Raw genomic sequence first — 26,384 nt, 5'->3', positions numbered from 1 at the left:
TTCCGAAATGATCGATACTCTACTTTAACATGACGCATTATATTATCTGGCCAGATAAACTCTGCCGCTAGGTTGTGCAGCAGGAATGGTCTCAAATTTTGCAGCGTACGGTCATTGGTTTGTGCGAAGCGGGTTACATTCAGCACCATAATGTTCTGCAAACGTTTACCAACAGCCAAGTGCTTGTTCTGAAAGGCAATTACCGATTTTCGTATTATATTTTGTAGGATCGCCAGTTTTTAATGTTTTCAGACCATGCATTCGCTTTTTGTAAATCTCTCTCTCTCTCTCTCTCTCTCTCTCTCTCTCTCTCTCTCTCTCTCTCTCTCTCATATACATCAATATTCTGGGACGATCCGAAAAGAGCGAGGACACACTTTACACAACTTTATATCCCTCTGGCAGGCTAAAATTTAAGTAAAAGATCATTCATCAACATGACATCGTAAAGACGTGATCGCGCGATACATGCGACCATTACCATCGGTGGCGCTCAACACGAAACGAAGAGATTGAGACAAAGAGTGGATTCATCACAATTCTATGTGGTGTAAATTCAAAGAGATCATCGGCTCATCTTTTTAAATTTGGATTTCGCTCATCTATATAAGAAATCATGGAAATATTTTTAACTCACGTTTTATTATCAAGAACTTTTGAAGACATTTTCAGACCGGGGGGGGGGGGGATTTAGGAGGGGAGTTCCCTCCTGAAGCTGCGAGTCAGCAACTGTAATTAATATCCAATCTGATTAAAATCAGATGTAGAGTACGGCGACGTCTTCTTATGCGTACGCGGTATTCTCTCGCGGTCGCCTCTCACTACAATCTGATTAAAATCAGATGTAGAGTACGGCGACGTCTTCTTATGCGTACGCGGTATTCTCTCGCGGTCGCCTCTCAGAGGCGACAGCGAGAGAATACTGCGTACGCATAAGAAGACGTCGCCGTACTCTACATCTGATTTTAATCAGATTGATTAATATCGAAATAGTGTCATACTAAATCATAGCTGACCACCACTAGGCCAGTCAGAACTATTAACCCTTGTTGCCCATACGTCCATATGTCTCCATTAGGAGAGGTTGGTTAAAACGGAAGGCAAAACGTGTCCCCTTCCCCTTTATCATATTCTAACAAAGACGTGAAATTCGAAGGCCCCGTGAAAATAGAGAAATTGTAAACATGGTTTTTATTTACTAAACCTGCTGAAACATATCATGCTAAGTAGGTGAAAATACTCTAGGTTTTGGCTCAATACCGTCTGGTACTGTCTGGTGGGATATGGGTGAAAGCTGTGTATCAAACACAGTTACACGATTTAACATTTATACGAGCCGAAAAAGTACAGGGCCAGTGTGAAACCTTCCGATGTTGGAACTTTTAACAGTTTTACAAGTGAACGTGATCAAGTGATCACGAGACAAACTACACAAAAGGTTTTGGCTTTAGGCAATAGTATAGGTTATGTCCTTTTGTAACATTATCAGTTTGCGGTAATTTTTAATGCAGCATGGATGCCTTGACAAGAATTGCAAGATTGGTCAACGCAAAACTTCTTGGTGACACTGACTGAATCATAGATTGGTATGATATGATTTGCTGAACTATTGACAGGAGTAGTGAGAATTAAGCTTTGCACGCTTTTCTCTTTATCTACTGTTGACCTTTGTTCAATGTCTCTCAGAGAGAGAGAGAGAGAGAGAGAGAGAGAGAGAGAGAGAGAGAAAGAGAGAGAGAGAGAGAGACTTTCACTGCAATTGTGGGAGCAGTCATTTAATACCTTCGGTACGTCATGTTGTTCAACTTTTGCAAGAGTTTCACAGACTCTGAGGGTAAAATTTACCGAGTCGAAACGGACCCCTGGAATCGATCCCGCTTTTGAAGCCCATGTGTGCCAATGTGTTGGAAAGTGTGTAAGCCTGCACGATCCTCCACTTGTGTTCGATCTTACGAAAATGATCTGGTGATTTTTCAGTTCGAATTGATAAGGATGATTAGAGCAGCGATCAAACGCCAAAGAAAAACCGTAATTTCATTGAAGACCAATTCTGTCACGAGAATTAAGAATGTTAATCAGACCCTGGCTGCAGCCCTGTGGTAATTTTCCATAGTGTCCGTGTAAAAAAGACGATTTTGATTTAAAATGATTAGTTTTCATCACGCCAATTATGAGTGATTGATATGAGAATTATATCTTTCGAAAGAAGAAAATAACGTATATTCCTTATCCCAAATAATAGTTGGACATCCAGGCAATTTCAAGCCCTAGTGTCCATGAGAAATACAAGATCCAGGTTGGGTCATTATATCAAGGAGTAGGTGGCGCTGAATCCTTGGAAGCTCATTGAGAAATCCGAGTACAGACTCAGCATCATCTTGTTGTCAATGGATTCATGTGTCTGTCCCTGCAGAGTTCCGGCACAGAACCTGAGTGAGCGATGAGAAACAAAGTTAGTTAGTGTCTTGGCATTATCAAAACAAGCGAACAAACAAACAGACAGAAAAACAAATAAACAAACGTTAGTTCACAAGAAAGAATTATTAGAAGTGTCAGTTATCCTTTATATCTATCTATATAGTCGCATTGTATGTATGTATGTATGTATGTATGTATGTATGTATGTATGTATAACACGATTGGAACTAATTTGGGATAATTGGATGGTTAAGTAATGTCGATTTAATCTACAAATGTTATCTCATCTGCTTTTCTTTTTATATTACACACTTGTTTTTATGAGTTATTTGCGATATTGTAACATTCAGCAATATGGCACCTAACACTTTTGAGAAATTTGCAAAATATGAAAATCCAATTATCCCAAATTAGTTCCAATCGTGTTGTATGTATGTATGTATGTATGTATGTATGTATGTATGTATGTATGTATGTATGTATGTGTATGTGTGTGTACATGTAAATGCACATGTCTACGAAAAGGAGACTTGAAGAGGTCTCCATTCTTTTGCGTGTAGTAGCTCTCATAGAGATATCCACATACAGCCTATTATAGCCTAAAACCGCAGATTTTGAGTGTGAAAACTACCAATATGTTAGAGCTGACTTACAATGACATACACGTGTCGTGATCGACTTCTTTCCGGACTTCAAACCTGTCATAGACACAGTCGCTACCACCACTTTCTACATAGAAAGAGTCGAATCGCAGAGATATTCGCGTACCAACTGGTGTCTGCAGAGGACAGAACGTCACCTGTCAGTTTACTTGAGTAAAAGGGTGACTTGTTTAAGTATCAACAGGGATTCTAATAATTTTAACATGATCAAAAATGAAAATATGGGTTCACACTATTATCTCATATCTACTGATATTAAAAGTTCACGATTGAAACAAATCTCTGTTTTAATTCGACGTTGAAATTAAACTTCGAGTGTCACACAATTCGAAAAACTGTGAGGTTTATTTCCTCAACCGGTTTCATGAGTCAACACAACATAAACTAGACTTGGTTCAAGTCTGTGATTTGTGAATGTTTGAGTGGAGTGAACGCAATGATTTGTATTCTGCTTTCATGTGAAACGCGCGCGATGAGTAGGGTGAACGCGATGAGTGGAGTGAACGCTATACAGCGGAGTTTCACCCGGTGAATCCGGCAGAAACTAACTCACTACTGCGCAGACTCAAACTTGACGCATTCAATCGCTGGGAAAACCTGGCGTGAGCTGCCAAATTCAGGATAGGTTTGTACGAAATAGGAGAGACACAAGAGAAACTATTATCAATGATTTTATTGTTTTAAAATTCACCGACTTGAACCAAGTCTAAACATAAACCAGAAGTGCAGCATTATGTCACATTGAGAGACCGACATTGAAGAAGAGGTATGGATGGGAAGTCCACCAGAAACAATAGTTTGTCTTTGATTGAAGAATTCAACACATATATTAACTGTTTACTACTCTTGATTTGATTCCCTGGAGAAATTCCAGCACAGCTTAATTTACACTTTTCCTAATGAATGATAAGATATATAACATTTACCTCTAACAGCCAATGACATTCCTGATCGTCTCCATAGTTACCAGGGTAGTTGGGTGACGTCACGGTACCTGTCGACGTCGCCGTTATCTTGCCACCACACACTATTAAACGAAAAAAGAAGAAGAAGCAGGAAGCATATCTTCAGGAAAACAAATCCAGTTCGGTTGAATATCTAACCTTGTGTACCAAAGTCAATCGCGGCGTAAATTTCAAAGATCAGATTGCTATTTTTATGCATCGCGATCCAACAGTTAGGTAGACAGTGTGCTTTGCAATTGTGTACGTTCCCTCCGTCGTTTCAGAAATAGCATTGACGGAGATATCAATGCTTTCTGCTGTAACGTCACAAGTCAAGATATTTGTTGGTTTATTTTTGCTCTATCATGTTGAATATCAAATTTCTTTGGTGATGTGGGTCTTACATGCTGGAAGATAGCCAACGCCACTTTACACAGGTATCCTAGGATTGTTAGAAGAAGAGAGCGGGTGGACGTTAACTTCTCCCTGACATATGAAATGTTGATATGTAGAAGAAGTATCTGTGTATCTCCTATTACAACTCATAATAAGCTTCTTTGTATCCTTTGTGAATGGCACTGACCTGATTGGTTCACCAAATCGTCACACGTAGCACCTGTGAAGCCACTGGGGCAGACGCATGTGCACTTCTTACCGACATAACCACCATTGGAACAGACAAGACCACTTTCACAATGTTCTGAAATATGCAAAAACGTCGAAGTTGGCGTCAGTATCATTTTGAAAATAATATTCATACAGTAACATCAAGGTCAAGTTATAATAAGTTGTGATATTTAGCGTCAACTCTCCTGCTTGCATATTCGACTTTGCATCACGACCACCGATTCTTGTTTCACAAACAAACAAACAAACAAACAAACAAACAAACAAACAACAAACAAAGAGAAAAATAATTGTCTTGATAAATAAATGTCTCGACAAATAAACGAGTAAGCAAATATATATGTATATATATATATATACAAGTAAGCAAATATATATACATATGCATAAATAAATAAATAAATAAATAAATAAATAAATAAATAAATAAATAAATAAATAAATAAATAAACTAAAATATTGCTGTCATTAAGTGAAGATTAAGTGAAGATTAAGTGAAGATTAAGTGAAGTGAAGATTCTTATTGTGGATGCATGAAAGTATAAATTAATGAGTAACCCTTTCAATCAGAAATTACGTTTCTTTAAATTTGTTACATTTCCTGGATAACTCGTACCCTATATTGAGTAAACTTTGCTTTTCGCTTCTTCCAAGATTAGTGATTTACCGTTAAAATTGTAGATGTAGTTAACCATCTCGTGGTCGTAATGGGAGAGTTTGCTCTGTCTGCCCATAATATCTTGGTAGTCTGGATGGTTAGCAATGATTGTTGGCTGTCCATTTTTGCTGAATGCCTGTACAAAATAGAAATAGAACGTATGATTTGAACGTTTAATTTTAATTTGCTGCAGTAGTATTACAGAAAGTGGAATTTGACTTTTGACATTCTTTCACAGGCTATGCAAATTGTCTTTGGCATCATTGAAATTTAAACTTAACTTCTACTTCGCCCGTCGACTTTTGTTCTAAAATGGAATGACTATCAGGAAAGCCTTAGAAAAAGCTTGATCTCGGTAAGGTTCATACACGTTAATTCAGTTGCTCAGAATTTATTAGAGGGTTTTACTATTTTCTGTGACATGAATATAGCCAAGCCTTGATCCGCAAATTGTCAAAACTGACAATCATGGTGAAAATTCTACCCAAACTTTCCGCGAAATCACCAAATAATTTCTGAACATAGTCTGGCCATTGAATATCTTTTCACGTTAATATGTCTTCTATAAACTAAAAGATTCGAACAAAGCTAGTACTATGGCTGTACAACAACCATATATCGTGAGGCTTGCTGGTGCGTGATTTAAAAATGTCATGTGACTCAGCAGGTTTCTAGTGGGGAAAGTAATTGTATAGGCCAGGATTTCTGAGTAAGAAAAGCTGGACTGGCCTTCTTAAAACCTCGAACCTTAAAGTGTATGTGTTTTAGCCAGACTCAGTTTAGATTTCATACATTTAAATTGAAAGATGGATATGTTCTTACCCTTTCATTGTAGTGCATGACAGAACAGACATCGTAAAGGATTAGTTTGGAGTCGTCTGCCATAGGGTCCCTCAGAGCAAAGTTTCCCTCCATACCCGGCACTATGTTTTGCTCGTTGATGGTCACGTAGCCATCCCTATGATAACGGACGTGTTCGTGCATAAGGCCGATGGCATGGCCAATCTCGTGCAATGCTACACCATCCTTTGGGGAGAAAAAAATTGAAATGGAAACTTGCCGTACGACAAAAACAACAATGATTGGATTGTTTCTGAATACGTGTAAGACCGCCTGATGACACAATGATGTACTGGCCTTGTACTCATATTTTCACAGTAAACTAAAGGCAACAACGTCATACAGCTCTAGGATTTTATGAAAGTCATTTGCGTCTTGTAAATGTGTATATTTCGATCATTCAAGTAGACAGGTTTTTTTCCACTTTTAATAAACAGTAGCTGCGCCGAAAGGTAAAATCAACCGATATCATTTTGCTATGAACGCTAGAAGTGACGACAGGTGGCCTAATCTATGTGAATCTTTGTATCAAGTACTCAATATTCAGTATCTATGACTTCATTCGGTAAATGTTGACCGAGAATGGAACTGAAAACCTACACGTAAGGGTTTGAATAAACGGACAAGGTTTGACTTACTGATTGACAGGCAACCTTCTGCAGCGACACTTGACGTGTTTTGTTCTTGTATCCCATGTACGCATAACATCTGCAAAAATGACAGTTAGGTACCACAGGTACAGAACACATGATCAATAGCATCCATTGTTTTTGACTTTTTCCTCCATAGCCTACAAATGCATTGCTCTCATGTTTCTATTCAACAAACGAAATATTGCATAAGGCTAGTATATTTTTCGGATTCAAACGATTTCCGATTATGTAAAATGCTAGATCACGTGGCAATCGAAAGTCCACGGCATGTTTCTAATATCGCAGAAAATGACTTCGGAAAAAGTGACATGATTGCCACGTCTACCACCTTCATTAAGGTAATAGAATGTGCAACTCTAAAAGGCTCAGATGCAATGCTTCACGGGAGTTGAGGTTTTTCACGAGAGCCGGGGGAGCCTAGTTTTAGATAATAATTCTTTGACATTAAATTCCGTGCGAAATATCTTTTTTACTGATAAAGATTTTAGTGCAACAACCTTGCATTACAAAACTTAACGTAATGGTTATGTTGAGATGTGTTATTCTTCAAGAATCCTACTGCTTAATACTTTGAAGTAAGTAATGTTATGATATCAATCTGACGTTGGATAGGGGCTGTGGGACGCTGACGCCACAGCCCACACCAATTCAGTATTCATAACATGACTGGCGCAAACGTGCCGGTGTAAACAATAGGTGAGAATAAGGATAAAAAGGATTGAGAAAAAGAGAGTAGGAGAATCGACGTTGGAGGACATCCCTTGACAACCTGGAGACCACGCAGGACCAGACAACTGCTCGGCATTCCTCTCCTCCACGGTGTAGACATCTTGCTTCCCGCTACCCCCGCACTGTTTTGTTATCTTGGCCAATTTATCTAGGCAGTAGTTTACGTAAGTGCTAGCGACTTGGCTATTTTATTAAATTTTACACATTTCAATTTGTACCGTAAATTCCAAGTATTCGTGTCGATCTTTTCGGATGTCAGCACGATTCTGTGTAGGTACCTCTCAGCTCAGACTTAACCAAGCGATGTAAGTGGTAATATTTTCATGATTGTTGCTCTACAAAACAGTTAAATTTCTTTTCCCTGAAGTAGTTTTCAATATGGAGTATTAGCTATACAAGCATAACTCCTTTTGTGCAAAATATGCCATGTTGTAAATTTAACAAACTAAAATGAATTTCAACTTTTGATAATATGCATTTGTACACTGCGTACATCTTTACCACTTGGCAATTCGGTAGAACATCTAGAGTAAGAAAAAGAAATTGCTTAGGGATGGACCATTAGACCTTGGGAGGGGGGGGGGTGGTCACAATGAAATTGTGAATTTTTTTTTTTTACTACTGTAAATTTCTGAATTTTTTTTTTTCCAATTGAGATTAGCTGTGCAAATTTTTTTTTCAGAGTAAATTTTCAGATTTATAATTTTTTTTTTAGTTCGTCGCTGTCTGAAGATAAAGAGGGTAAAGATGTGGTGCCAAGCACCACAAGCGGCCACGCAAGCGGTCACGGGGGGGGGGAGGTCAGGAGAGGGGTCTCCCCCTCCTGCTGTTGGAGCTTTTGAAAAATAGAGATTAAAATGGTGTTATTTGGTGGCACTTGGGGAGTATTTTTGCGGGGGGGAGGTCAGGAGGGGGTGTCCCCCTCCTGCTGTTGGAGCTTTTGAAAAATAGAGATAAAAATGGTGTTATATGGTGGCACTTGGGGAGTATTTTTGCGGGGGGAGGTAAGGAGGGGGTGTCCCCCTCCTGCCGTTGGAGCTTTTGAAAAATAGAGATAAAAATGGTGTTATTTGGTGGCACTTGGGGAGTGTTTTTGTGGGGGAGTGGTCAGGAGGGGGTGTCCCCCTCCTGCTGTTGGAGCTTTTGAAAAATAGAGATTAAAATGGTGTCATTTGGTGGCACTTGGGGAGTATTTTTGCGGGGGGAGGTCAGGAGGGGGTGTCCCCCTCCTGCTGTTGGAGCTTTTGAAAAATAGAGATAAAAATGGTGTTATTTGGTGGCACTTGGGGAGTGTTTTTGTGGGGGAGTGGTCAGGAGGGGGTGTCCCCCTCCTGCTGTTGGAGCTTTTGAAAAATAGAGATAAAAATGGTGTTATTTGGTGGCACTTGGGGAGTGTTTTTGTGGGGGAGTGGTCAGGAGGGGGACACCCCCTCCTGCTGTTGGAGCTTTTGAAAAATAGAGATATAAATGGTGTTATTTTGTGGCACTTTGGGAGCATTTTTTTTTACACATCTTCCTCTGAAACATGGTCTTCTTGCTCCTCAGTAGCTTCCTATAGTTTTGAAAATTGACTATTTTGGTTTCCTGGCTTCCCTTTCTACTGCGTGGTGAAATGCCTACATTCACCCCACCAAACATCATGCATATCTCATGATTTACAATTGATTTTGACAAGCTGAGAAGCTAAAATAAGCTAAATAATATAGTTAAATTTGCATATTTGTGTTTTTAGAGCAATTGTTGCCCTTTTTTGATCAAAACATCTATTTCTCTGTAGCAGCATGCCCAAATTGATTGGATGTGTATAGATGTGTTGAAATTTCAATATTTGTCTTTTTAGGGCAATTTATGCCATTCATGGTCAAAAAATTTGTATTCTCTGAAAGGGTTGTCCAATTTCTTTGAAATTTGCTACACAAAAACGATTATTCATGCAGATTTATCAGTATTTGCTATCGAGAAACTTTCAAAGTTCAACCCTTTTGTGTGTTTTTTGTGTTGGGATTTGTTGGATAGATGGCATTCTACGTAGTGTATTGTTGAATGTTAAAACATGTGTTGCTGTGGTTTTTTGAGGCTGTTTTTTGAGAAAAAAGAATTGAAAATGCCTTTTTAAAAGCAAAATAATACATAATGACTTGATATGTTGTTTTATCATTGTTGACGTGTTTCTACTTGTTCACCCATTCTTGCATTCATCATTGCAATAAAATGCTGTGAAAAAAATGAAACTGATGTGGCCTGCATCTGTTTACCTTGATCTTAAAAGGCAAATACAACTTTCTGTCTTGACAACCATACCATAGTTTCAATGTTTTACCTAGTGTACCTGCTTGGTTTGTACGCAGGAAACAAGTAGAAAACAGGCTCTATAATTTCATAATTTTCAAGTGATCAGAATACAAAAGTCCTGAAAAGATAAGATAATTACAACTTCCAGTATAAGGGATACAGTCACTCTAAATGTATAAATTAAAATTAAAAATGTGCCAGGAGGATGTACTAAAAAATACAGAAAGTTGCTTTCTGTCGGTAAAATCTAAAAAAAATTCAAAATTTTAAAGACTTTTGCAGATTTTTTTTTTTTACGCCTTTGTCTTCTTATTTATTTTTTTTTATTTTGCAAACTAGTTTGAAAATTTTTTTTTTCCTAACTTTCTGCTCTGAAATTTTTTTTTTTTTTGTTTTTGACCACCCCCCCTCCCAAGATCTAATGGTCCGTCCCTTACTAGTAAAAAGCAGTAAATACATCGAAAATGATGGCTTAGAGAGCTTTTATTACAGTTTGTTCACTACCCTAATGCTATGGTTAATGCGAATGGCAGTGTAATTCGTGTTGGACCTGTAAGTGCTCATTCCAAAAGGCCGATTCCTACATATTGACGGCAAGATGGAGGGTTTCTGAACGACTGCAATTGGTTTACAGCACAAATCGAATCGTAGACACAGTTACAGGATACAAACGTATCGTTTGCTTAAAGCCTGAATGAAAGTCACCACCGTTTGACTCAACGAAACTGTTCGTGCTACGGTAAAAGATACACTGATTTTTCCATGTTTAGTTTCCAGGTCTTTCGTTTTCATTGTGAAGTCACTTTGTATGTAAATGCTTCACCATACTTGATTATACCAAATGTTGGGCTGTCCAACCATGTATGCATGCACAAATAAATAGTCTTTCTGATCATTGCTGCCGTAACTCATGATAACATTTTCATTATTTTTGCGATGTCGAACCAGTACGCTTTGTTGTTCCACTTCCAAAAGTCTGTTTACGTGTAACATATCACCCTCACCGTCTAAACTTGTTTTTTAAAGGGACATTAGCTGTAACTGTTGACTAATTTTTCACTGCTCTGTTTCAATGTATCAACTACAGAATTTTATTATAATCCGATCATCATGACCTATGCCCGGTGTCTTTCTTGCCAACACAGCCTGTATATGTGAAATGACCATTGTTATTGTTGATAAATGTATTCTAGTCCGGACCTGAATACAAAATTTAAACAATAACAATGCAGATTATACTCATATAAGGTAATTTTTTATGAGCTAAATATTAGGAATTTCTCCATGGTTCAGGGATTCAAACCAGAAACTGCAGATGAAACACAGAAACAAACAAAATTTTAAAAAATGACCAAAGTTACAGCTAATGGATCTTTAAGAACGACTGACAGAGCTGACAGAACAAATGAAACATGCAAGTAATTTCATACGCCATTTAACAGTTACTGTGTGGTCGCTAGTCGTCATACGTATACACAGCTACGATTCGAAGAAACTCAGACACTTTGAATGAAAGACTGTATAATCCTCAGATTCAATACTCGAAGAATGTATGCAGTCAATGGTTGACACGGATCCCTAAAGGTATCATGACGGCGCGCCACCGCCGGATTAGTTATGTCACGTTTTCTTCATTAGTCAAAAGCTACGATGTAAATGTTACCTCATAACAACTCTCTGTACCTTATAAAGAGCTCGCCAGTGAATGGCATGCAGAAAGAAAGATTGGTATTGCAGTGAAAATAATACACCGAAAACGATGAATTGTTGAATACCTAAAGTGTCATACTCGTAAGGAATGATACCACCGGGCCACATGAGTTCGTATACTGCGGCTTTACGTTCTGATAGTCTTCGCTTGTGTCCTATTTTCCATCTCTCGTACTCTTCAAATTCTTCAGGCGACATCATGATGTCGCCCTCTACACCCTCTCCCGCCGTCTCGGCGTCAGTGGGGATTATTTTAGGAAAATTCTGGCTGCAAAAACGTTTCACGAGTCTTTCCTGCAATCAAAGAAATTGCTCTCGCCATTAAGATAGAATGAAAACTTCCTCCAAGTGAGGGTTCCGATATGATCCTAGGAAACAATAAGGGGATGAGAGAGAGAGAGAGAGAGAGAGAGAGAGAGAGAGAGAGAGAGAGAGAGAGAGAGAGAGAGAGAGAGACTCTGAGCAGATGTAACGCTCAAAATTACGTGAAAGAAACGTTTTTCAGGTCTAAAACGTCTGACATACAAGGTGACTACCCGTGTGCATGTCTTTCTTTCGACACGAACACTTACGCTCATGTTGAAACGTTCTGCGTTTGGTCATCTGAGATACCGGCGAATTCGAATGATTCCTATGGTGTACACAAGAATGTAGGAATAAAGTTTCATTTTTTTAGCTTTGAATTTTGATACATTCTGCATGACCTTGCTCTGATGGTAAAATACTTTTCTTGTACCAGTTAAGAAGTCATGTCGAAAATCTCGAATGATAAGCTTGTCGACATATCCTGATTTGTCAATAATTACGCAAAATTAATTTCGTTCGGGAAGCTAATTTTGTGTTCTTCAACTTACTTCAGCGGAAAAACAACACGATTTAACTGTTCTGTGCCACAAAAATTATGTACATGTCATCATATTTTTTGTTCAAGGGGCTGAGGTTGTCACTCGAGCATGCGAGAAATTTAAGTGCTTCACAGCTATTAGCATACCACGGGATTTCCGATTAGGAATTTCAATGATATAACCGCGCCAAAATGGTCAAAAGAAGAATTTATGCGTTGTTACTGTAAGGAAGGGGAGAAAATAACTGAGTCTGTCGAGATCGAGCTTATTTCATTGATATCATGCACGATTTAAAAAAGAAGACTATATAAATACGATATCGTAAGATAGTGAGCGATGTTGTCTGGTTACAACGATGTTGCTTTTTTGTCACAGTCAAAGTGTTAGCCGCAAAAACAATTTTTCAAATTAACACCTGGTGAGTTTATTGTTCACTGGCAAACACGCAATTGTCACACATATATCGCCTTTGACAACAATGTTCCCCTCCCAGGCCCACTCACCTTCTCCTTTTTCGACCTTGGTTGACCAGTAGCTTCAAGGATGACGACGATCAGCACCAACAAGGCAAAAAGCTTCATCTTGGCTCTATTCCTGCTTGGTACAGAAAGGGAAGATGGAAAATTCTGAAATCCACAGCACCTTTATACCTTTGCAGTACAGTTGAGTAGTTTGAAGTTAATTGGGATTTATTCAACTGCAAATATTACGATTGTAACCGAACTACTCGTTGTTTATCTACAGCTCTCAGGATATGTGACTCTTCAAATCACAGCATGCGTTCTTGTCAACGGTTGCCAATGATTATCTAAAGTTTTTGGTATACAGATGAATGGATATATTTAAAATATAGTTCTGGACCGTTGTTGATGTTTAGTCCAATTGCGATTCATAGTTCTGAATTTCAAAATGAAAAATCCGCCGATGAATGGTTGTATCTCTCAAGAGAGATAATCTCCCAAGTCGTTATAATTATAAACGATGTCTGAGTCTCTACCAAGATATTTAATTTACAAACGTATTGACGCTGATGGACAAATGGTTTACTGTGAGCCAATGTAGCTATCAAGGGGGTGAAGTCTTGCTTTGCGAAGGCTGTCTTTTCAGAACTGTTGTGTCTGACATATTCCTCAATGAGCTAACTGTAGCCAGATGATGAACAAATTTTATTATGTCTACAGGTTATGTCACAATAAGGCTGCATTCACAAACACCTCTGGAGGGGGAGGGCGGGAAATTCCAAAAAGAGTTCTCAGAGTTTTTCAACTACCCACTAACAAACTCACAATGTGTTCAATACCGCCTTCAGACTTGCTAAAATTTTGAAGTCCCCCTCAAAGGAAGGCAAAATTTTAATAAGGCCAATATAGAGCTTCGTCCCAAAAAACCCCAAATAATAACACATGGGAGTCTATTGGGCAAACTATTAAAACTTTTCCCATAAAAAGCTACATCTGTACATTTATATAATTGCTTGCAGTGGCAGGTAAAACGTGGACGTGTGTACAAAAATTTGAGTTTTGGATTTCATCGATGTTGATTCACTATACATGGTAGTCTATGAAAAAACTATGTTTTCCAGTACAAAACTAGCAATATCTGTTCACCTATAGACGTTTGATAACTGATATAAATGTACTTATAAGCATGGGGTGTTTACAAGTGCACACGTTTACAAGAAATTTAATTTTGGAATTTTGCCGAAAATATCGATCCGCTTTACATGAGTCTATGACAAAACAGTGAATATTTTTACCAATATAAAACTTGCAATATCTGTACATATATGGACTGTGAATAATTGACATAATTGTCCTTGATTAGAAGAGGATGATTACACGTGCATATATGTACAAGAAATTTGATTTTGGAATTTCGCCGAAAATGTTGATCCATTATACATTGCAGTCATTGAGAAAACTATGAATTTTTTACAATACAAAATTAGCTAAGTCTGTGTATTTATAGATGTTTGATAATTTATATTTATGTACTTGATTAGACTAAGGTGGTTTCAAGTGCATGTGTGTGCAAGAAACTTGATTTTGGAATTTCACTGAAAATGTTGATTCACTATATATTGTAGTCTATAAGGAAACTACAAATAACACATACGTTATCATCTCCCAAATTTTTATTCAAAGGTTGTATGAGCTGAAACGTCCAGTTGTTATTGATGACACTATGAACTATTCTAAATAGTTTGTATCCTGTCAAGGGCCTCAAAAATTTACGTACTGCGACATTAAATCTCCCGACCCCCTCCAGGGGTTTGTGAATGCAGCCTAAAAGTAGTTTGCCGAATTATAAAGAAAAAACATAAAGTTAAATCATGAAAAACACCAAATCTGTGAGGATACGACTTGAAACATCCCCACAAATTCGAACAATTCATTTTATCTTAACCGACTTCATGGCATCGTTATTGATTGTTACGCCAAGTAAAATAGTCAAATCGGTCATTTAATGAAGTTAGTACCGAAAAAAAATGCAATTGTTTACAGATATCCACCTTGGTCTCCTTCGTGTGCTTTCATAATCAATACCAGTAGAATAAGGTAAGGAAAGACAAGTGTGCTTCAGTTATTAACCAAACTTACTTTTAACACTTCACTATTCCAACTCAGCTTCTACAATTATTGCAAGGAATGATACTATTCCACCCAAAGGCCGAACAAAGAGTGTTCACTTTCTTTCACAAGTTTCTACAAGTTGGACATGTCTGTAATACATGTTAAAACATTGCTTTAGACAAATTTATTCCTTATCAACGTACCATTTTCTGTAAAAGAAACGTTATATCGCTGTCGATAGTTCTCCTAGCATTGTTTTATAATGCAACCTGATTCTTCCATTGTCAGGGGTACCTATCGTCAGAAATACTGTCATTTCCTTACAATTTTGTTCTCTTACGGTTTTTTCACCCTTGCAAAAGTAATGTCTCCACTGTCTCAGCGAGTTATAATACATCTCCGCTGATTACGCCTTGAAATGTCTTTTACATTGATACCGGAGGCGCATTATTTCTGATACGCACATAAGCATCCTCAACACCGATATTAACTTAAGTTTTCTGAGGCAATAAATGCATTTTGGAACAACCCTAATGGGTACATCAAAATTCTCAGCGAAGTATAGCTTGCAAAACCTTTCTGGCGAATATTGCGAACGAAACACATGAATCACCACACATATGGCCATCCTTCCATGTTCGTACAAATTAAAAGGGCTGGCATAGCTATTTTAGTACTGGATACTTTACTGTTATTACTACACTAGATAAGATGAATATTTATGACGTCGACAATGTACGCAATATAACACATTGTAGTGAAATTACACAGAAGGAAAGTTTCGGTGAGATGATGACGTGTGTGATCGCTCAAAAACTTTGATTTCACCAAATAAATGATGATATTTGTGCTGCTTTGTACAAAAAAACTGGGAAACTCAGTTTCCACTGTTTTCCCCGGAATACGTAGGAAAGAACGAGTTGTAGCATACATTCAAATTGCGAGACAGTAGAAACTCAAATCGCACGTTGGTTGTCGACATGTGCGTGAATGATAAAACAATCTCTATATGGATTCTAACAGCTATATTAAGGTTAGAAGGAAAATGCTAATTTATTTTCTCTTTATCTACTGTGGACCGTGAATCCATGGTGTTTCCGACCGGAAATATATGAGAGAGAGAGAGAGAGAGAGAGAGAGAGAGAGAGAGAGAGAGACTTCACCTCACCTTGACTGTAGTTCTGAGAGCAGTCTATTTTTTTAATACAAACATTTGCCAGTGCAGTGGAAACCATCACTATCCACCACTTGTGTTCGATCTCACTAAAACAATTCGCTTGAAAGCATAGATGTTTTTTCACCTCCAGAAAAACAAAACAAAAGAATTGATAAGGATGACAAGAGCGGTGGTCGAACGCCAAAGCAAAAAAATGTTCTTTCCCTCCAAGATCAATGCTCTCAAGGCAGGTGTATGAGGGTTTGATGAAAAGTTTTGAGGCTAACTATGAAGTCCTTCTGGAATGAGTTTTTATGGTATTTCTTTTTGAACATAGTCCCCCCTTGCGGTCCACACACTTCTATATACCAGCGATGCTGCAGGGCCTTGATCCCTCCTTTGTAGAAGGTTTCATCTTGGTCGTCAAAAAAGTTCCGAACGGCGGGTATGACGTCATCAAAATGCTTTCCAGCTAACTGTTTCTTCATGTTGGGGAAGAGATGAAAGTCTGAGGGTGCTAGGTCAAGAGAATGTGGTGGGGTGGGGTCTGTTTGAAGCGACAGTCGCGCACTGTTGCCATGGCAATGACTGACTTGTGGGATAGAGCATTGTCCTGATGGAAAAAGACACCTTTTTTCTCAACTTTCCTGGACTTTTTTTTTGATAGCCTCCCGCAAGTCTTGTACCAGCAGTCAATGCACAGCGAACTAAAAATATCCAGTCAGTTAAATAAATGCAAACCAAACTTCATTGATCTGGCATCGCTCCTTCATAGTTAGGCTCAAAACTTTTCATCCTTATGCAATTTTCCGTATAGAAGACGATTCGTATTGAAAATTACTAATTTTCATCGCACTAATTATGAGTGATTGATATATCGTTTACCGTAGAGACACGCTCTCGAATTCCTCTTTCCATATGCATGATTTTGAAGATGGTTTTCAAATGACAAGGTAATGTGCTTTGTGTGTATGAGAGAAATTTGAAAATTATGCGGATCCAAGTATCCCACATTAGTTCCAATCGTGTTAGTTAAACACTATGCATGGAACATATGAACGAGAGAGCGAACCTATTCTAGAATTCAACCATGACGAGTTGTTTGCTGTTGAGTTGCTAATTAATTTAATTCAATTAAGTCTGGACAAGAAAAAAAAACCCAAAATGGCACAAGAACTTGATCTTTCGAAAGAAGGAAAAATAACGTAGGCCCCATCCCCTGGTAGTAATGGGACACCCAGGTAAGAGTAAGCCCCGTCCATGAGAAATACAAGATCCAGATAAGTAAAACTCTGCCATGACCATCATGGCGAAGGTCGGTCCATTATATCAAGGAGTAGGTGGCGCTGAAACCCTGGTAGCTGATTGAGAAATCCGAGTACAGACTCAGCATGATGGTATTCTCAATGGATTCATGCGTCTCTCCCTGCAGAGTTCCGGCACAGTACCTGAGTGAGCCATGAGAAACAAAGTTAGTATCATGACCATTGTCAACGAAAAACGATTGTTCATCGAGAAATTAGGAGGACCTCTGCAAATCCCCCACAAACAGAATCATGGAAAAAAACTGGTTCACTTGAATTGCGCCATTGATTACCAATGAAGCTAGATGTTGGCAGAGATTTTAATTTGTATACGAACGCATCACAGTGTGTTTATTCGTAGAAGATTGAAAGGGGAAGAACCATTAAAAAGTACTGTAAGTCACCTTCTATACAGGCGGGTGTATATATATATATATATATATATATATATATATATATATATATATTTAAAAACTATCTACTGTTGATTGACCAATCAGAGTGCTCAATTCAGGGTGTTTTATCTACTCGTAAGCCTTGGTCACCAAATTCCAGAAACGAATGACAGCGCCATAGTAAAGTACTGTCCAATCAAAAGTGAACATGTCATATTCTGTAGACATCTGGTATGTTTTAATATTCAAATTTGGTAACACAGCGGAAACCAGCTGCAACACAAAATCTGCTGTGGTACAAACATAAACTAATGTGCCCTAGGGCATTTAAACTAATGTGCCCTAGGGCATTTATAGGATGTTCCATTACATTGGAAGGCTATTTCACAAATAAAAGTTTTAATTCATATCCTAAACATGTTACATTGACAAAGGGGATGGTTGACGTAAACACATTGAAAACGAAAATATATCACTTAGGGGCGATAGTTTTTAAGTCGGATAAAACCCTCGTACTCGGGCTCTTCTGATTTATAAAGTCCAACCCTACGATAAAATGTCTCGGCCTGCGGCCTCGACATTTTATCGTTGGGTTGGACTTTATATACCAGAAGAGCCCTCGTACTCGGGCTTTATCCTATACATATATATATATATATATATATATATATATATATATATATATATATATATATATATATATATATATATATATATATATATATATATATATATATATATATTTATTTATATATATACGTGTGTGTGTGTGTGTGTGTGTGTGTGTATGTGTGTGTAGACACAGGGTCTATAGTATGAATGTAGAAGGTATCAGAGAGATATTGACAAACACTCTAGTACTCCATTGCTTTTCAGATAAAGTTATGAAAACGTCCTCTATGAGAGGTGACTTACATTAACATACACATGTCGAGGTCGACTTGTTTACGAACTTCAAATCTATCATAGACACAGTCGCTACCACCACTTTCGACGTAGAAGGTATCGAACCTTAGGGATATTCGCGAACCAGCTGGTGCCTGCAGAGGACAGAACGACGTGTAGAGAGAATCAGATGTAGTTGTGTAATTGTTCTCATTAGTTTCTACAATAAATTTCCACGCTACACAACAGGACCTGTCATATTTCAAAACACGTTTCATGATATATATATGCCTATATATATGCCTATATATATGCCTATATATATGTCTATATATATATGTCTATATATATATATATATATATATATATATATATATATATATATATATATACACACACACACTTATGTGTGTGTATGTATGTACGTATGTGTATGCGAGAAAGAGAGCGAATACCCTGTAATCCTCGCGCACTTTTTTTTAGCAGTTGTTTAAGGCAAAGTATCAACAACAATGAAGTTTTAACATTTGTAAGTAATTTTTGTAATCTTTAATTCTTGTCATTAATGATAAAAAATAGAAATGGCTGGATTGATATCGTTGATTAGTTGAGCAAATAATGCTGGAAACAATAGTTTTTCTCTTGCTTGAAGAATTCACCACAAATATCAATTACCTACTTCTCTAGATTTTATTTTTTCAGAGAAATTTCTGCAAAGGATTATTTTCACTTTTCCTAATGAATATGAAGAGATATAATTACCTCTAACAGCCAATGACACTCTTGATTGTCTCCATAGTCACCAGGGTAGTTTGGTGACGTCACCGTACCAGTTGACGTCACTGTTATCTTGCCACCACACACTATTAAACGAGAAACAAAATGATGAGGAAGCATATATCGGGAAAAAAACAAAGCAACCTGGTCGAAAATTCGACATAGCGTACCAAGGTCAATAACAGCGTATTATTTCAAAGATCACATCTATTTTGTCTTGTTTCGCGAACCAATAGTTTGATAAACAGTACTTCGTTTACCCCATTCGCATCAGAAGCAATTTTGACAATGATCTCCATTCTTTCTGCTATGACGTCACATTTCAAGACACATCTGTTCGTTTACTTTTGCGCTATCATTTGGAAGAAAAACCATGTATTGACTATAAAGGGTCTAATTAGCAAAGGGGTGGCCATTCTAAATCCCACAAATATGCAGGGAATATTGCAAGAGGAGGGCTGACGGACTCTCAATTCTCACTGGTTTATGAAGATGCATTTCTAGAAAGAGTGGTCTATGTGTCGCATTTACAACTCTGGATGAGAATTCATTGTATACTTTGTGAATGCCACTGACCTGATTGGTTCACCAAGTCGTCACACGTGACACCCGTGAAGCCCTCGGGGCAGACGCACGTGCACTTCTTATCGACATAACCACCGTTTGAACAGACAATACTGCTATCACAATGTGCTGAAATACGCATAGAAGTCGATTTTGGAGTCAGTTTGACTTTGAAAATAATATTTACAGTAACATTAAGGTCAAGTAGGTCAAGTTATAATAAGTTATGATAGTTAGCGTCATCAAAGTTGATAACGCTCTTCTGCTGACATATTCCACTATTCATCAAGATGGCTAATCCTAAATAAAAATCGTGTCAAGAGTTAAGTGACGGATCTACAGACTAACTTGATGGATAACTGATAAGTAATGACTATTGTATGACTGATGGAATAATGATAAACCTATAAATTCGAAATTATGTTTCCTTGTAACAGTTTTTTTGTCACGTTTCCTAGACAAGTCGTCCGCTGTTTCCAATTTTGTCCAATTTTGTTTCCAATCTGATTAACAACTCACCGTTACAACCGTACATGTAGTTAACCATCTCTTGGTCGAAAAGAGAAAGTCCCCTCTGTTTGCCCATGACACTCTGATAATCTTCATGGTCGGAAACGATTGTCACTTGTCCATTTTTGCTGAATGCCTTCAGAAAGTGAAGATGTGACTTTATTAAATTTGAAGATTAATTTGCTTCAATGATATAACAGAAAGTGAAATATGATATTTGATATTTTACCCGCTTTGTAAATAAGCGTTGTTGTCATGAAAAAAATTGCAACTTATTTGCTTCGTCTGTCGGAAAGAACAGCAGCAAAACGTGACAAATTGCTTTTTACTCATGATTTGAGGAGAATGCATACCAAACTTCAGTTGTTCAGAATTTGATTGTTAGTTTTACCATTTCTCACCTGAAAATATAACTCTGGCCTAATCACAAATCACATTTTCCATATCAAAATTGAGAACGGTGGAAATTCTCCTTCTACCAAAACCTCCCTCAAAATCGACGAACATTTTGTAGGCAGTCCTTGACATTGAATATCTCTTTCGGGTAAATGTGTCGAAATTTGAATAAAGTTTATAGTAGTGCTTCCTATACAATCAGCAAATCTCGCCTCGCTTGTGAATGAATAAAAAATACAGGGTGTGATTTGACGAGTTGTTAGTGGGGCAATTAGGCGTAAGGCCAGGCTTTCCTAGTAAGAAAAGTTAGATGGTTGTATATGTACGTGTTTTCGTCAGGCTAATCTTAGATGATGTGTTTTAAATTTAAAAGCGGATGTCCTCTTACCCTTTCATTGTAGTGCATGACAGAACAGACATCGTAATAGAATAGGCTTGCCTCGTTTCCAAGCGGGTCTCTCTTTTCAAAGTTACCCTGTTTACCTGGCTGTATATTTTCCTCGTTGATGGACACGAAAGCATCCCTATTATAACGGACGTGTTCGTGCATAAGGCCTATAACATGACCAATCTCGTGCAATGCTACACCATCCTTTACAGTGAAAAACAGACAAATGGAAATCTCACCAACGACAAACATCACAACGTCGAGATTATTCCTGTACCTGTGAGAGACTCGTAAGAAACCGTCATCTTTCTCTAAGTTTATTTGTTCCCTGGCTAAGTTCTCGAAGCCAAACTTCTCTGATCGCGGCTATAGTCAACATACATCATACAGTTCCCCAATCTACGAATTAATGAATGTAATTTTTTGCCTTAGTAATATGTTTATTTCCATGCAATTCAATGCAATGCAGTGCAATGCAGTGCAGTGCAGTGCAATGCAATTTGAATGTCTTTGACCACTGAGGATGGTAAAAAGTAGTTGTGCCGAAAGATTAAATTAACTGTCATCATTTTGCAATTAACCGTTCGAAGTAAATACATGAATGCGTGAATATTTGTGTCAAGTACAAAATATTCAGTGTCTGTTGTTTGTTCGGATAATAAATGATACAGAACATCCCAAGAAAAGTATGCGCAATGGTTTGAATAAACGGACAAGGCTTGACTTACTGATTGGCAGGCACCCTTCTGCAGGGACACTTGACGTGTTTGGTTCTTGTAACCCATGTACGCATAACATCTGTGAAAAAAAACTTGACAATTAGGGTTCTACAAGTAGATGTATTACCACTTTACCAATGTCTCCGTGATATTAGTTTCTTACGTCTTTTCCGTAGAAATATATCACTCGCACTTACACTAATTCACAGTTACGGTACCACAAGGACGTACCACATTATCAATGCCACCCGACGTCTTTTACTTTTGTTCATATCCTACAAATATATTGTTCTCATATAGAGTATTTCCCGTTCAGCAAACAGTATATTGCAAGTCGTAACGGCATAAGAGTGCTATGTGGAGCATGTGTTTCGGATTCAACTGATCTCCGATGATATAAATTTTTACTGGCGTAACTATACAGAAAATCTACTGCAATAATTCCAACGATAGAGGGTGCGACATCGGAAAAACATTTTTACGGTGGCTATCTCTATTTCCATAGTAGTGTTAATCGAACGCGCGACTCCAAAGGGCAGGGACGGAATGCTGTACTCGAGTTAAGATCGTTCTGGCCGACATGAGATCTTAGGCAAAAATTCTTCAACATTATAAGATGCTGTGGGAAACATATTTTTACTAATAAAGATTTTATTGTAACAACTTAGCCTTTCAGAAAGTCGCGCAGTGATTATTATGAGATGTGTCAATTTCAGTGGTAATATCACTATGACGCTGTGATTTTTAGGTAATTTGGTGACACGAGAAATCCATAACAAAAGTTTACTTTTTGAAGCATCGTTTTCGAGCTTCATTGTCCAAGTTTAACACTACGTGTGACAGCACACTCGTCTGATATACATGTCAAATGCATGGTATGAGTGTAGGGGCATGTAATGATCAATGAGGATTCACTACACTTACAGTGTACATCATGTATCGTTCACATGCTTTGATATTTGTCATAGTTATTACATCCCTTTGAAAATATAGGGCACCAGCAGTAATTACATGTGCTGCAATAATGTTCACATCTTAAAAAGGTTGGAAACCCAAAAGTGTGAATTTTGATAGCGTAGAAACACTGGGCGTTGGAAAAATACAACATTAAAACATGGAATCGGATGATGTAAACTCTGAAGCTATACAGCATTAAATAAATAGAATGAATGAATGAATGAATGAATGAATGAATCAATGAATGAATGAATCAATCAATCAATCAATTAATCAATCGATCAATCAATCGATCAATAAATAAATATATAAATATGTATTATTAAATAAGTCACCAAACAATTAAATTAATAAACAAAAGAATAATGTGCAAATTCACCAGAGAATACACAAAAATAGAAAAAAGTGAACAGATGAAAGCGTACAAGCTAGTTAACAACAAGCGCTAAAATTGAAAAGGAAACAAAAAACACGTGAAATAAAAGTGTGTTTGTCTTTGTTCACATATCAAAAATAAACCTCAAAACGGAGGAAAGACGTATTATGAACAGTTTGCTCAGAGAAACGAGCAAATGTCTTTTTTATATTCTTTACTTCATGATTAAATTATTCTATTGTAGAAAATTATTTTTCACGCAGTAACAAAGGATTCACCCGTGTCTGTTGGAAATTGAATTTAGAAGGAAAGTTTAGGGAATCTCTCAGAAACCCAAACGCCATTTTGATATAAACAGCATTACGAAAATTTACCCTACGCCATCGATGAATGATATCTTGCCAAGGTGGCTGACACCTGGGTAGGGGTGTGGAACGAACTGTACACAAGTCTTGTTGGCCCACTCTTCCATTGCTGCCTCGGCGTATGGTATCATTGATTCATCTGAAAGGCAAGACGAAGACAAGTCAGGCATTAAAGGGACAAGCGATGTAAGTTTCAATAGCATTTTCGTGATTGTTGACAGCATATGGCATATGATACAGTTTAGCATGCAGGTTGTTGTTTCTGTGTGACACATAATCGCATACCTCAAGCCGCCATGGACGAAGGTCTTCAACATTTAAAATGCTTTTTGTGTTGTACAGACTCAAACATACACCGATTTATCCAGGTCCAATTTCCAGGTCTACCGTTTTTATTATGACATTACTTTATAAATGAATGCTTCACCATGGCTAACGACTTCACCAAAAGTTGCGCCTTCAGACTTAACATACTCTAGGCCTACTAATCCTACTAATCACTGCTCCTGTGACTTAATCATATTTCATTATTTTTGTTGCGTCAGACAACTACTTCTGAACGTATGTTTTAACGTCGTGTATTATGTACTACCATTTCTAACTAAACATTATGATTAGAAACACTATTTCATAAACTGATAGAACAAAAAATCCTGAAAAATGTTTTGTGTGTGATCGTCTTCTACAATATACAGCCACAATAATATTAGGAAAAAGAACTTAGACTTTTGGAGAGAAAAAAAAATGTGTGCTGTTTAAATAGTATCATCAGATTAATATTCAAAGAATGCAGGCGGTCATCGGTTTTCACAGATTCAGAACGCATCTTTACCGCCGCCAGGGCTAGATTAGTGACGCCATGTTTCGGTTCATTAGTCGATAGCAGATAGATGGATCGATAGGAGCTCGCCAGTGACCAACACACAAAAAGAAAGTTTGATCGTGCAGTAAAAATAGTACACCGAAACACATGAAGGGTAAATACCTAAAGTATCATACTCGTAGGGAATTATCCCATCGGGCCACGCTAGTTCACTTGTTGTCGCTTTGCGTTCTGGCAACCTAGCGCGCCTGGGTCTCACTCTCCATCTCTCGTACTCTTCCAATTCGTCATCTGACATCATGATGTCGCCCTCTACGGCGTTTCCCGCAGTCTCTGCTTCGGTAGGTACTATCTTGACCTTGTCCCGGCTACAAAATCTCTTCACGAGTCTTTCCTACAATAGAAGTTATTGCTCTAACAGTGAAGATTTCATGAACACTTCCTCCTTTCCGTGCAAATATTTAATTGGAAAGGGGTTCCGATTAGGAATGATATATCGGACCACGTTCACAAAGGCAAGCAAAAGTTAAGTTTATAAAGAGACAAATAAATGCAGAGAAAAGTAAAAAGGGAAGAAGTTGCCAATGGCATGAATGGATATAAAACCTCCCGATGAGAGAATATTCGATTGGCACGACTGTAAGAGAAAGAGAAAACAGCTTTGCATTATTTCCTCTTTATCTATTGTGGACCGTGGATCCATCGCGTTGCTTTCCGCCCCGACGTATATATAAGAGAGAGAGAGAGAGAGAGAGAGAGAGAGAGAGAGAGAGAGAGAGAGAGAGAGAGAGAGAGAGAGAGAGAGAGTGAGAGTGAGAGAGAGAGGCGTACAAGAAATGGATGTCTCTTCTTCAAATCAACAAATATTTGATATACAAGATTATCACCGACTTATTTTAAAGGCAACGTCACTATCATACATCATACATGTCATACATTTTGTTCAACATGAGCAGATATCTAAAGTTATCCTTAGTTTGAATCATGGTCCATTTGGTCATCAGTGATACCGGCGGTCAATTTTACTGCGATGTCGCCAGAATAGAGTAACAATCAAAATTTTTTTAGTTGTGACTTTTCATATACTCTGCATTACCTTCATCTGATTGCAAAAGACACTCCCTTATTCTATTCTAAAATGTCCTGTTTGTGTAATGTCCAACGGTTAAAACTAAATTTTAGTCCAGTTTGGATTTAATTTGTCAACAACCTTCCAGGTCCACTCACCTTTTCCTTTTTCGACCTTGGTTGAGCTGTAGCTTCAAGGATGACAGCGAACAGCACAAACAAAACGAAAAGCTTCATCCTGGTTCTCTTGCTGCTTGGTGTAGACAGAAAAGATGTACAATTGTGAAATCCACAATTCCTTTTATAGTTTTGCAGAGGCATTCACTGAACAGTGATTTATTCCACTGTAACGTTAAGATTACAGCTTATTAACACGTCGTTTAATCACAGCTCTCGCGTCTCGCGGAAATGGGACTCTTCAAATCACAGCGTGCGTTCTTGTCAAACAGTTGCTATCAATTACGTAAATTGTTGTGCATGTTGTGGGAGTTTTGGAATGGAAGGCTGTTATATTATGTTGAAAATGTAGTTCAGTCAGTTGTCAAATGTTCAGTCAAATTGTCGAATTATAATTCACAATTCTGTATTCTATAATGAACAATTTGTTCATTAATGCTTAAACTGCAGAGCGAGATCATTTCGGTGTCTCCTATTCTGTATACGGTAAAATTTCAGAACTATTAACCAAGTTAGTCTTCATCATAGAGAAAGATAGATAGAGTGGCAACGGGTATTGTTTAAGGCGTGAAG

The 26,384-nt window shown here is 37.7% G+C and overlaps 2 protein-coding genes across 2 annotated transcripts; both read right to left on the bottom strand.

Moving 5' to 3' along the window:
• Positions 1-3,976: 3,976 nt before the first annotated feature.
• Positions 3,977-16,595, bottom strand: LOC139148847 (blastula protease 10-like). The gene is made up of 8 exons (XM_070720277.1): positions 16,477-16,595; positions 12,882-12,972; positions 11,613-11,827; positions 6,788-6,857; positions 6,132-6,335; positions 5,319-5,445; positions 4,608-4,724; positions 3,977-4,107 (listed from the first exon to the last, which is right to left on the bottom strand). The coding sequence occupies exons 1-8, from the start codon at positions 16,593-16,595 to the stop codon at positions 3,977-3,979; spliced, it is 1,074 nt and encodes a 357-aa protein (XP_070576378.1).
• Positions 16,596-17,219: 624 nt separating this feature from the next.
• Positions 17,220-25,888, bottom strand: LOC139150354 (protein SpAN-like). The gene is made up of 10 exons (XM_070722656.1): positions 25,794-25,888; positions 24,729-24,960; positions 23,753-23,882; positions 22,055-22,124; positions 21,327-21,530; positions 20,552-20,678; positions 20,045-20,161; positions 19,454-19,554; positions 18,722-18,846; positions 17,220-17,555 (listed from the first exon to the last, which is right to left on the bottom strand). Exons 1-10 carry the CDS (start codon positions 25,869-25,871, stop codon positions 17,432-17,434), a joined length of 1,308 nt encoding a protein of 435 aa, XP_070578757.1. The 5' UTR covers positions 25,872-25,888; the 3' UTR covers positions 17,220-17,431.
• Between the last annotated feature and the right edge of the window lie 496 nt (positions 25,889-26,384).

Source organism: Ptychodera flava, chromosome 14 (genome assembly GCF_041260155.1).
Source record: "Ptychodera flava strain L36383 chromosome 14, AS_Pfla_20210202, whole genome shotgun sequence".
Classification (NCBI taxonomy): Eukaryota; Metazoa; Hemichordata; class Enteropneusta; family Ptychoderidae; genus Ptychodera; species Ptychodera flava.
Note: the sequence above shows the minus strand (reverse complement) of the source record. Positions and strands in the feature narration are given on the sequence as shown.